This window comes from Lacerta agilis, chromosome 8, assembly GCF_009819535.1.
Source record: "Lacerta agilis isolate rLacAgi1 chromosome 8, rLacAgi1.pri, whole genome shotgun sequence".
NCBI classification, from domain to species: Eukaryota; Metazoa; Chordata; class Lepidosauria; order Squamata; family Lacertidae; genus Lacerta; species Lacerta agilis.
Window position 1 is genome coordinate 22,496,985 of NC_046319.1, and position 12,685 is coordinate 22,509,669.

The 12,685-nt window shown below is 48.8% G+C and overlaps 1 protein-coding gene across 4 annotated transcripts in view; it reads right to left on the minus strand.

The window, feature by feature from the left end:
* Positions 1–12,685, minus strand: part of CAMTA1 (calmodulin binding transcription activator 1) — a 653,161-nt gene that overhangs the window by 53,268 nt on the left and 587,208 nt on the right. For all 4 annotated transcript variants that reach the window (XM_033156533.1, XM_033156534.1, XM_033156531.1 and 1 more), the window contains exon 6: positions 12,422–12,575. In XM_033156533.1, the coding sequence (XP_033012424.1) occupies positions 12,422–12,575 (154 nt within the window). The remainder of the gene's footprint in view (positions 1–12,421; positions 12,576–12,685) is intronic.

Here is a 12,685-nt window from a genome sequence, read left to right on the forward strand (position 1 = left end):
TCTCCTGAATCTCTATACCAGGTACACAAACTGGTGGAAGTGCTGAGCGGCTGCCACACGGCTCATTTATGACTCCTGCGGCAGGAGCCATTAATTCCTCTCTCCTCCTCCTCCTCTGGTGCCCATTGCAAGGCCCCTTTATGGCTTTCCACAAACCCACAAGCTCGACATCAGCAAAAGCAGAGCACCAGCTTGGCTGTGGCACACCTGGGACACCTCTCCCCGCTTCCAAACCGGAAAGGCAGGCTCTGCCTGCAAAGCATCTCCGAGAAAAAGAGAGGCCACCCCTGCCTGCCTGCCTAACGGCCGGTTTGCCTGTTATTTATAGGCTGCCCCATCACAAAATGGTTCTTTGAGTTGGCTCTCGAATTAAAAGAGCAAATTATAAAGCAAACGTCTCAACAAGGAGCACTTTCCCTCTATTTCAAAGTGGGCAGAAAGGCGGCATATAAATGGGGAGGGGAAATAAACAAACGGTTTTCAAAAAAAAATCAAGTGTTATTAGCTGCTGGTTGCTTTTGATTCCCAGCATCAGCATCACACCTAAGAACAAGAAGTGTCCTGAAGCAGCAGCAGCAGCTGGATCAGGATCCGACCACAGGGGGCCCATCTCTGCCTCCTCTTCCTCCAGCTTCTTGTTCTCACAGTGGCCAACCAGCTGTCTCAACAGGAAGAAGGAGAGAGAGGAATTGGCACCATTACAGGTGCTACACAATACCTGTTCCACATTTGTAAAAACTTGATCGTTGAGTGTGGCAACACCTGAACTTTGGAACTCCCTGCCTATTGAGAGCAAGCACTTGCCTTCACTATACTCTTCCAGTGCCTGCTGTAAACTATTCTTGTTTGGACAAGCATACCCAGATACTTAGAAAGTTGAGGTCATTTTTAATACATTTTAGTATTTTAATTTTTGCATGTTTTAAAGTATGGTTGTGATTTCTTCTTCTTGGCTTTCTTGTTTTGTCTTTTTGTAAACTGCTTTGAGGTTGCTGTCGGTTTCTTTTTCCAATCAAGCGGGTGTATAAATTTTATGAAATAAACAATAACATCAATAAATAAATATCACGCAACTTCTTACTCACCTTTTCTCTAAACTACAGTTCACAAACACTGGCACTTCCCTGGATTTTGCAACACCACAGGGCATGTTGCTGAATGCGTGACCTGACCGGGAAGATCTGCCTGTGGCGGCTTGATCCCTGACAGCTCTTTGCTAAGCATCCCTATCCCTGCTATTTATACAAATACCCGAGTGCTGCCAATACAGAAGACCCAGAGGGAGGGAGGGAGATAAACAAAAGAGGCATTTGTAATACAAATGAGCATTGTGGCCCATGCCAGGGTTCCACGGTGATTAGAAAGAAATTGAAGCCGGAACAGTTTTCAAGCCTTGAATGCCCCGTGCAGATAATAAATCCTGATTTGGTAGGCTCGGGGCACTTGCAGACAGTCATTATTTTCAGGGTAGGATTCAATTGCCTATTAGCAAATTCAGGCGGCTGTCAAGTAGGAGACTTTGAGCAACAGATCCGCTCCCCCATCCGCTCCACACAAATGTGATAAGGAAAGGGACAGGAAAATGTGGGATAATCCTTGCAACATCTTCTCCCCTCCCCACAAACAAATCAAGAGAGAACGAATGTTCGCTGGGTGAAAATGTGCTGAAACAACTCCTCCCCCAGCCCCAATTTTATAGCGGGAAAAAAAAAAAAGAGAGATTCATTCTTATTGCTAGCCACACGGTGGAGCTCCTTGACCAGGCAATGATGAGGCTCTGCTTGCTTTGATACATAAATGAAAGCTTTTGCTGTTAGTGGTCAACCCCCACCCTTTAAATATTCTATAATCACCAAGATTACAGACTTAAGAATTCCGTTGGCTGTTTCAGGTCTGTGCTTTGAATAATTAGGAGAAAACAAGAACACAGTGATTACGGATGACTGACACGCAGCAGCATTTGCTGGAGGTGCGAGCTCGGCTTTCGATGCGCGGAAGTGCAACATGGAAGGCGGAAATTCAGTTGTCAAACACAACACTGTGCAAAAGAGCAGACAACGCCGTGCGTGACAAGAGAGTTCCCTGAACATTCGACGTCACCAAGGGCTGAGATGGAGATGATCCCTTTGAGGGGAGGGCGGGGGGAAGCCCTTTGGCCCAATGGATGGTCTTGAGAACATAAGAAGAGCTTGCAGGATCTGGCCAAAGGGGGACCATCTAGTTCAGCATCCCGTTCTCACAGTAGCCAACCAAATGCCTCTTCTGGGAAGCTGACCCTGAGCACAAGAGCACTCTTCCCTCCTGTGGTTCCCAGGAACTGGCATTCAGAAGCATTACTGCCAGTGATAGTTGTGGGTGCAGAACGTAAGGGCCTGGGGTCTGCAAGGATCTGGCCCTGTAATAGTGTGGAGCACATTCAGGCTCTTATATTCTTATAATCTCTCTTAGTGTGTAAAAAGAAAGTTGGCATGAAGGTGGGAGAGTAGGTGAAGGAACAGAGCATGTCATGTCAAAGGTTTTCACTTCAGCAAGGATGATTTCCCTGCATTTCTCCTGTAAAGCTAGTTCCCTGTGGTTTCTTATTAACCAGTTGTGACAACTTTGTCATCCATATAAAAAGCTGTTAGCTCCATATGTAAGCAGAACGCCCTATTGATCGATTCAGAAGAGATTCTGGCTGATAGGTGGTGGTGGGGGGCATCCTAAAATGCAATAGCCTTAAGAAACAAGAGTCTTGGACGGATCTATACCCAAATCACAACGTGAAGGCTTCATCTCCTTCCACACAGTGGAAGCAGAGCATAGTCACCGTGACTAGTAGCCACCGACAGCCTTGTTCTCCTTCATGAATTTTTCCAATCCTCTTTTAACGCCATCCAAGTTGGTGGTCATCACTGCCTCCTGTGGGAGCAGGTTCCATCATTTAACTCCGCTGGCATGAAGAACTTTCTTTTGTCTGTCCCTAGTCTTCCAACATTCAGCTGTCTGGAGAACTTCCACCCCTTCACATCACAAACTTCATCCAGGACCTCCAAGATCCAATCTCATGCAGGACCACACCAGGTCTGTCCCATCCTGGCTCTCATCTTCTGACAGGTGCCTCTTCCATGCTTACAAGCAGGGTGTGGAGGTGATGGCGTTTGTGCATTGGGTATCCAGAGCTGTACATTGCCTTTGAACATGGAGGTTCCACTTAGCTAGCATGGGTAGCAGTGGTGGGGAGCCTTCTCATCCATGAATTCATCTAGACTAGGGTGGTCCAACATGCGGCGGCTCTTGATGGTTTGCATTGATCTCATCATCAACATCATCATCATCATCATCATTTTATTTGTATGCTGCCTTTCCACAGTTAAAAACAATGCTCAAGGCGGCTTACAACATGACAAGATTTACATAATTACAAAAGTCATAAACAATAAATAAACCACATCCAAAAAAATACACAACCAAATGGAAAACAATTTCCACATAAATCAAAATCAAAAACTAAGAATACAGCATTAATATCACAGTTTAAAATGACATAGGTAAAAAATAACAGCAATTTAAACAAAAACCAAAAACGGAGCCCTCTCTGCCCAGCAGCAGCGGCAACAGTCCTTTATGGAGCCCATCAGGCCCTGCCCTAGGCCAGGTGGTGAGTGGCAGGACTGGGGCCCCCAGGCGCTCAGAGGGGAGTCCTCCTGGGTCGCAACTTCATCTTCTTGCGAGTCTCCTTGAGGCTTTGGTAGAAGGCGACTAATACGTCTAATGCAGCATCATCATTATCAAAAGCTCCCAAAAGAACGATGAGTTTTAAAACTCAGTAGTAGTAGTAGTTTATATATATATGTAACCATCTGGTCTAGATACAAAAGATTAATAAAAAATCACTCCACCATGTGCTGGAAATGCCAAAATGAGAGGTGATCCCCGCCATCTGCTGGGAATGTGATGTTTCAAAACAGGATTGGAATCCCACCATGTTGGATAATTATCCACTGCCTTCCAATAATCCATTTCTGGGCAAGGTAGTGAAGCATGTGCTGGCACCGCATCTCCAGAGGTTTCTGGATGAGATGGATTTTCTAGATCCATTTCGACATGGTTTTAGGCCTGCTCTGGGACAGAGATGGCTTGGGGTCGCCTTGGTGAATGACTTATGCCAGAAATTGGACAGGGGGAGTGTGTCCCAGTTGGTTTAGCTGGACTTCTCAGCGGCTTTCGAAACCACCAACCATGGTATTCGTCTGATCCACCTTGCTGGGACGGGACCTGAAAGCACTGTTGTACAGTGGCTCCATGCCTTCCTGGGTGAGCAAATCCAGAAGTTGGTGCCGAGGGACTCCTGTCTGATGTCTTGGCCGTTGGCCTGCGGAGTGCCACAGGGTTCTGTCCTGTCCTCCAGGTTATTTCACATTTACATGAAACCGCTGGTAGAGGTCTTGGGGTTGGGTGGCACCAGTATGCTGATGACACCTAGCTCTATTTCACCTTTCCACCTAAATCCAAGGAAGCTGCCTTGGTTCTAAACCAACGCCTGTCATCAGCTAACAGACTGGAGGAGGGTGAACAAATTGAAACTTGATCCAGGCAAGACAGAGGTGCTCTTGGTCAGTCAGAGGGTGGAATAATAGGGCTTAGCCTATAATGGATGGGGATGCCCCTTGAAGGCAGTTTGGGCGTGCCCAGGTCTCTGTGGTGGCCACAAGTGCATTTCTCTGATCTGGCCCCAGTGACACACACCTTAGCTTCACCACATCTGGAATACTGTAATGTGCTGTATGTGGAACTGCCTTTGAAAAGTGCTTGGAACCTTCAGCTGGCCTAGAGAGCTGCAACCAGACTATTAGCTGGGGATAGCATATGAATCCCTTCTTACAACAGCTCCACTGTTTTCCGGTCTGTTTCCGGACACAATTTGAAGTTCTGGTTATGACCTATAAAGCTCTTTACATACCCAGGCTATCTGAAGGACATTATTCTCCCATATGAACCTGCCCAGGCTCTGAGATCTTCTGGGAAGGCCATGCTCTCAGTCCCACCCCCCTCACAGGCATGTTTGGTGGGGTTGAAGGAAAGGACACTCCTAGACTTTCTGTGTTTTATTTGTGTTTGTTTTAACTTTTGTGAGTTGCCTTGAGTTCCATTTCTGGTTATTCAGAAACAGAAGCAAAGGGACAAAAGCTGCTTTTGGAGAAGATGGAACAGTTTTGTTGAATACAGCAAAAATCAGTCAGTGGTTGTGGCCAAATGCAACGCCTCAGTTTGTATTTCACTAAGAATGATCCAGATAGTGTTATATTAAGTTAGTAATGCTGAGTCTTCAGCAGGACAAAAAAAAATCCTTCATAATAATAATAATAGCAAATTGTGCTCTGTTTAAGCTTGAAATTTTATAATGTATTATATAAATGTTGATATGTTGTGTTGATGATGGTTCTTATGGAAAAAAAATACTACAAACAAACAAACAAACAAATCAACCAACCAACCAACCAACCAATGAAATGATGGGTGAGTAATGCTATTTCAGAACTTCTGAATTCTGCTCCAGAAATGGCCACATTGAAAAATTTGCCAAGATTTCCATTAACTGCTATATATATCATTGTCCTGGATTTAAATATACCTGAAGGAGCATCTCCACCCCTCCATCGTTCTGCCTGGACACTGAGGTCCAGTGCCGAGGGCCTTCTGGTGGTTCCCTCGCTGCAAGAAGCCAAGTTACAGAGAACCAGGCAGAGGGCTTTCTCAGTAGTGGCACCCACCCTGTGGACCGCCCTCCCACCAGATGTCAAAGAGAAAAACAACTATCAGGCTTTTAGAAGACATCTGAAGGCAGCCCTGTTTAGGGAAGCTTTTAATGTTTAATAGACTATTGTATTTTAATATTCTGTTGGAAGCCCCAGAGTGGCTGGGGTATAAATAATAATAATAATAATAATAATAATAATAATAATAATAATAATAATCGCTGTTATCTCACTTCCATCAACTAAGTCTAGTGCACCTTCTGCATTCTCTTTCTGACACTTCCCACCAACCTATTCCTTGCCTTCCCAACAAATCCATGTTATGCAAGCAAATACTTTGAAGGCCACTTGATGCTTGGATGCCAAAGCCCATCACGGGTGAAAAAACGGCAATGCTAAAGAAGAACCGTATGAGACGCAGAGCGGCCGACTGTTTGTCTGTGGAAATCTGGTGCTTGGGGCTTTGGAAACTGAGACTGGAGCATGGAATTCCTCCTGCAGAGGCCGTGCACTCCTCAGAACTAAACACCACATTTGCTGTGACAGTGGCAATTGGTCCTCAGGGCAAGGCAGAGGGGAAGCACAGGCCCTAAATTTTCACAATTCCATTATAAAACAACAACATGTAAAGTTGGTAAAATTTGTGACGGCAGCACCCAAGGTATGAGACCCAGAGAAAATCAAGTGTGACTAAATCTCAGGATCTGCGAAAACCCAGCTGGCCTTTCCTTTATCTTCTGCCTTCCCTTGCATTCTTTTAATGTTCTGCCAGAGCAAAGCCATCCAAATCTGCCTAACCTTTTAGTTTAGGTGACTATTTTCATACATACCATCATCAAGCATCCCCGGCCAATATGGACTCCTGCCTGCCTGGGAGAGGCCCCATCACAGCTACAACTGACGCGGAACCTGCAACCCTCTGGGGTCTCGCTTTACAGAACTGGAAAGACGGTGGCAGTGTCAAGGCCACACCATCACAGCTCTCCTGGCTCAGCTGCCTTGCAGTGCTGCTGATCAGATGGCCTGGCTGGAGCACACGGAGTTCTGCTTTGCTAATCTTGTTTCAGCTACCAGATGCCTCCAAGGGCATCTGCAGATCAGCTTGGAGAGCTCTCAAAGCAAGGATAGCGGGGAGCAGGAGGGGAAACAATTAAGCACAATGGCAGGCTGAAGGCCGAGTGCTTGGAAGTAGCTGACAGGTGCCAACTGCCAGGGACTCGCGCTGTTTCTAGCTCGTGATAGCACCTCCCTGCAGCTCCCGCTACAACTCTCCGGAAGCGGGCTCCTCCCTTCCAAATACAGCCATTTTGCGTGACCCCACGTGCCACCTGACCCAGGCTTCAAGATCTATCCCCTTCATACACCCTGGGTGCCACTCAACAGCAACAGCCTGGCACAGTGCTACACAAACCCTCTAGTTCACTTGTCCTGTGCAAGGCTCCAGGGAATCTCCAATGTCTTGCCTCCTTCCGGCCATTACCACCCTCACTGCCTTCCCTCTGGCTGTTTGTGCATAATAATAATAATAATAATAATAATAATAATAATAATAATAATAATAATAATAATAATATAATATTTATACCCTGTCCATCCGGCTGGGTTTCCCCAGCCACTCTGGGCGGCTTCCAACAAAGATTAAAATACATTAAAATGCCACACGTTAAAAACTTCCCTAAAGAGGGCTGCCTTCAGATGTTTTCTAAATGTCAGGTAGTTGTTTATCTCTTTGACATCTGATGGGAGGGCGTTCCACAGGGTGGGCGCCACTACCGAGAAGGCCCTCTGCCTGGTTCCCTGTAGCTTTGCTTCATGACAAGACCCACCTTCTGATCGGAGAGCCAGGCTGCCTGGCCACCCAACCCTTGGTAGCCATAAAAGTCTAGCCTTGAAGTCTTCAAAGAAACTTCGTACTCCTCCTGCTCTTCTTGGAAAAGACCCATCTTGGCGTTTTCTCTCTCTGATCATGTCTCTCAGGGTCTCTCTTCTCGCCTCCCCACCACATGTGCTTCCAGGGCTCGGTAGCCCCCTGCCAGACCTTTTTTGCCCTCTGCCTCTCCTTTCTCCTGGCTTTCCCTTTTCCACATGACACGTCCACTGAGCTGTCAGTTGAGGCCATGTCTGAGCTTCAGAGCATGCACATCTTCAGCTGTATCCACTCCGCAGACCTGCTAACCGATTCCTGTTTTGTAATACTATACATGCAGATTGGGTTGCAGCTAGCCTGCATCCCATGGCTGATCTACCCCTGTTAATAACGTAGAATGCGCCTTCCTTCCATGTGGCTTACTGTGACTCTTGGCTCGAGATCCTGAACGGCACACCTTCCCTGGTAGTGACATGTGTCGGCATCCATGTGTGGGTGCACATGTGATTATGGACACGCATCAACATGCCCTGTCTCTTTCCCCCTGCCTCCCGCTTTCAAAATCTAGACCAGCCTTCCCCAACCTCCCTTCTCCAGATGCTGCTGTTGGGCTCAGACTCCCAGCAGCCCTAGGAGGCGGCATGGGCAGTGGACAGTGAGGATCATGGGAGTTGTAGTCCAAGGTCAGGTGAGCACCACGGCTCTACCCTTGATTTGCTGTGCCTGGTGTGCCACCCACTTGGATGGCACTATATACAAACAGCGAAGTTAAGAGGCAGATTCCCTTATCATGTGTTTCTTCTGCAGGCTAATTCCACTTCGTTTTCAACAGATCAAAGCACCTGCATGATCTGCCCTGCCCTACCCAGTGAGCTTCCTCTGTGGCCAGGACAGCAGGCGTCCTTCCTTGCCAAGGGAAGTTTCCTTCTCCTGCCTGAAATTAAAAGCCATTTCTGGAGGGCCGATAAATTCTGCTTGAATCTGCCCCCAAGGAGGCAGCATCTGGACCCCGTAATTAAGTGGCTGGTGGCAGTGGAGTCTCGGCCAGCTCCAGCCATCAGAAGAGAGAAGGCTGACTCTGAGACAGGCCAGGGAATCAAAGCTCACCTGTGGAAGTTTGTGCTTCAGAAGCCTGGAAGAATGAAGGTAATTGGGGTGGTAGGAAGGAGACTGAGCTGCATTATGCAACAGGTGAATTGGGGGGGGGGGAGAGAGAAGAAGCCTCTCTGGTGAAAGGCTGCCCTGGACTCCTGGAGGAGGAGGAGGAGGAGGAGGAGGAGGAGGAGGAGGAGCAGGCAACACATTCAGATTCAATCACGGGCTAATCTCCTTCAGGGCAGAGAAATTTGGAAACATCAGGAAATCAAACTGTGAAGCCTGCGATAGAATGTGATTTATGTGGAAATGTGATGAAGCTAATGGGCTTGGCTCCTGGACTGAGCAGCAGGGCTCTGCTCTGGAACCCAATTGCAGGTCTGCCTGGCGAGGAGAGTGCTTGGCGCCCCCCGGAATGTGCTCAGCCAAGCTCCACGCTCCCCCCCTCCCCGCCTCACCGGAAGCCTGATCAGAATCTAAAGCTCCCACCCCGCAAATGCACACACACACGCACACACCCTTTCCAACCCAAGCTGCATTTCCACGGGAGACTCTCCCAGGATGCGCATCCATAAACAGGGACGTGCAGATGCCTAAGCAGGCCGAATAATTGGGCAGAACTTTGCGCTTCCCTCCCGAGGCATAAAAGAGATTTACAGCCGGCTTGGTGTCATCCGCACGCCGTTTTTCCTGACGCACTGCAGATTTTAAAGCCGGCTGCCACTTCCCCCCTCCTGAGGTGCCCGGCAGGCCTTGGATTGATATCAGAGATGCCCTCAAAAGTTTTCCAGCTCCACATCTCCAGCCCTGGGGGGGCAGTTTGGCCCCTCTCTTTAAGGTCAGGGCTGCGCCAACGCCGCCTGTCACTCTGGCAGAGTGGAGCAGCAGCCCCAGCTGTTGTGTGCGCAGGAGCCAGGAAAAGGCAGAATCGGGGATTCTAGGGCTGCCCACCCAGTTTCTTGAGACTCTCGGCTTCTGTACGTTGTGGGGAGGGGAGCCTTCCAAGTGTAATAGCCCCTGACGGCTGCAGAATACGCTTTCCATTGCACAGGCAATGCTGGAAGCTGCAGAGCTTAAGCGACACCACTGGGCGAGAACTGAGTCTGTGAAGGAGCCTGAGTTGGAGATCAGAGAGGACAAAAAGACACCTGTGCCGTCAGCCACACACGTGTGAGAGCCAGTGTGGTGTAGTGGTTAGAGTGCCAGGCTAGGACCTGGGAGTCCAGGGTTCAAACCCCCCACCTTGGCCAAGTCACTGCCTCTCAGCCTACCTCACAGGGTTGTTGTAAGGAGCAAATGGGGATGTACACCACCTCGAGCTCATTGGAGAAAAAGCGGAGATATAAACGCAACAAATAAATAAAATAAGCTGTACTCCTGATCTCCCTTACTGGGACCTTCCAGAGTTTGCAAAGTTGCAGCTCCCCGCACCCAAAGGCTCACAGAGAGGACATTGTGGCCCATCCCCAGCTGGTTCGCTGGACCAAGTTCCTTTGTGGGGAGGTGGCGTTGTGGTTGCAATGCAGCAAACTAGACAGCAAACTAGCAGTACCCTCGGTCTTTCTCTGTGGTCCATCACCACAAACAGTCCCTTGATTGCAAACATGATGTGGAGGGATCTTTTGGCAAAGGAAGTGGGGGTTTTATGGATAACTACAACCCGCCATCTCTCCCCACCCATCTGACTTAAAATGGTGTTGCAGCAAATACTCAGGTAGGTATACTGGATTAGCATGGGTCCACCCAAGTCTCAGTTATACACCCCAGACTGCCCCCCTCAGCCACAATTGGATTATGCATGGATGGTATATGATATCTGTATTCTGAAGATGCACCTCTTTACCCTGAGATACATATTTTAGAACCCACCCTATCCTTCTGATTTTGAAGTTAATCAGTTTTAATATTGCATCTTTCTATTGTCGTAACCCTCACCCGGGACCTTATACCACGAAGGCAGTTAAGAAATCAAATAAATTGTCTACGCTGACCGACAGTGACTCTCCAGGGTTTCAGGCAGGATTCTCTCCCAGCCTTGGAGTTGATGAATCTTGGACCTTCTGCATGCAAAGCAGCTGCTCTTCCCATTATGGGCTCTGCTACTTTCAGCCCAGCAAGGAAGAGGCCGCACTTTCTGGGTGTTCTGAAGCTGGGGTTGGCCTTTTCCCGGCCTCCAAAGTCCACTTGCAATCTGTCCAGGCACTCCTTCTGCAAACACAGTCCTAGGCTCAGCAGGATTCAGAGGGGAAACACTTGCAATATCCTGGGAACGAGGCTCAGAGGGAACGAAGGGGACAAATTTGTCTTGGCCAGGGAGGTGGATCTGGCCCGGCTCATTCTCAGCACGGCTTGCTGACAGAGCGGAGGTTTCTCCCGTTTCTGAGCCTTTTGCCGGATGGCTAAAGCAAAGCAGCCGCTCTCTGTATGGGAGGAAGAGCTGCTCCAAAATGCTCTTTGCACTTCAATCGGTGGGCAGCCAGGAGGGGAAGGAGCCAAGGCAGCCCCCGCAGAGGGCAGCAGGAGGCAGGAGCCTAACAAGGAAATGCTTGTCAAGGCAACAAGTCAAACCTGCATGGAACAGGCACATATCTCTGTGTGAAGGCCAGGCGAGGGAGCCAGGCCCCGGGGCACAGAGGCCCTGGCTGTGTGGGCGCAGGTGTGGGCGCCTCCATTTGCCTCCCTGCATTTTGTCCTGCATGTGAGGAAGCCTCCTCAGGAGCTCCCTGCAGCATATTTGGCTTTGTTTTGACGCAGCAGGCGACTGTTGTTATCGATGGCAGAATGGCTTTGATGTCTGCAAGGCATGTAATGATTCTCATGAACGGCAAATACGCAGCCTTTTGCTTTTTGGAGAGGGCGTTTCTTGGGCAAGGGCTGACTGCATCACCATGACTCTCAGGAAGCATAAAAAGGAGCTTCCCTTTTTGTTTGCGGCTTGTTCTTCAACGAGCAAAAAAGAGTAGGCCTTGGAATCTGGCTCTGAGAGGTGACATGATGGCCATCTTCAAATATCTGACGGGCTGCCATGTGGAAGATGGAGCAGGCTTGTTGTCTGCCACTGCAGAGGGGAGGACCCAAGCTAATGGGTACAAATGGCAAGACAGTCCTAAACATTAGGAAGAACTTTCTGACAGTAAGAGCTGTTTGACGGTGGGACCGACTCCCTTGGGAGGTGTTGGCCTCTCCTTCACTGGAGGTTTTTAAACAGAGGTTGGATGGCCATCTGTCAGGGATTCTTTAGTTGTGAATTCTGCATTGCAGGACTGGGTGACACAATTCCATGAGTCTATCTCTTCTCCTTCCTGCACCCCTTGCACTGCTGAAATCGAAACAGGTGTCTAATGGGACGGCAGCCAGCCAGTTTGTAGCTCAGTCGGTAGAGCAGGAGACTCTTAATCTCAGGGTCATGGGTTCGAGCCCTATGCTGGGCAAAAGATTCATGCATTGCAGGGGGTTGGACTAGATGATCCTTGTGGTAACTTCTGACTCTACTCTCCTTTGATTCTATGACTCATAACCCTCCTCCTGCAAATTCTGCAGGGTGCGCCTGTAGGTTTGCGACCGAAGTGCATGCTGAGTGTATCAGCTACCTTATCCATATGCAAGGGAAGCTCCCCTGTTCCCACTCACCAAACCAACCAACCAACCAACCAACCAACCAATCAAAACCACACAGGGCCCTACTGCTTCTGGAGCCCCAAGCGCAGCAGGCCCTACTCACACATTGGCTTCAGCTGGCCAATCAGCTCCTCTTTCGTCCATTTCGCCCACTCCTTCTTGTCGGTGTTGATGGAGCACAGGATGGGGCCACAGGGCTTTCCACAGTCCTCGATGGCGGGTACATTCAAGTAGTGGACCAGCACAATGTCCGGGTTCTGCAGGAAGAATGGTAGAGAACACACATTGTCATCACCACCGCCAATTTATTCTAAAAGACCTATTAGCATCATTATTTCTTAGCAAAATCATACCTGGCACACCCCCC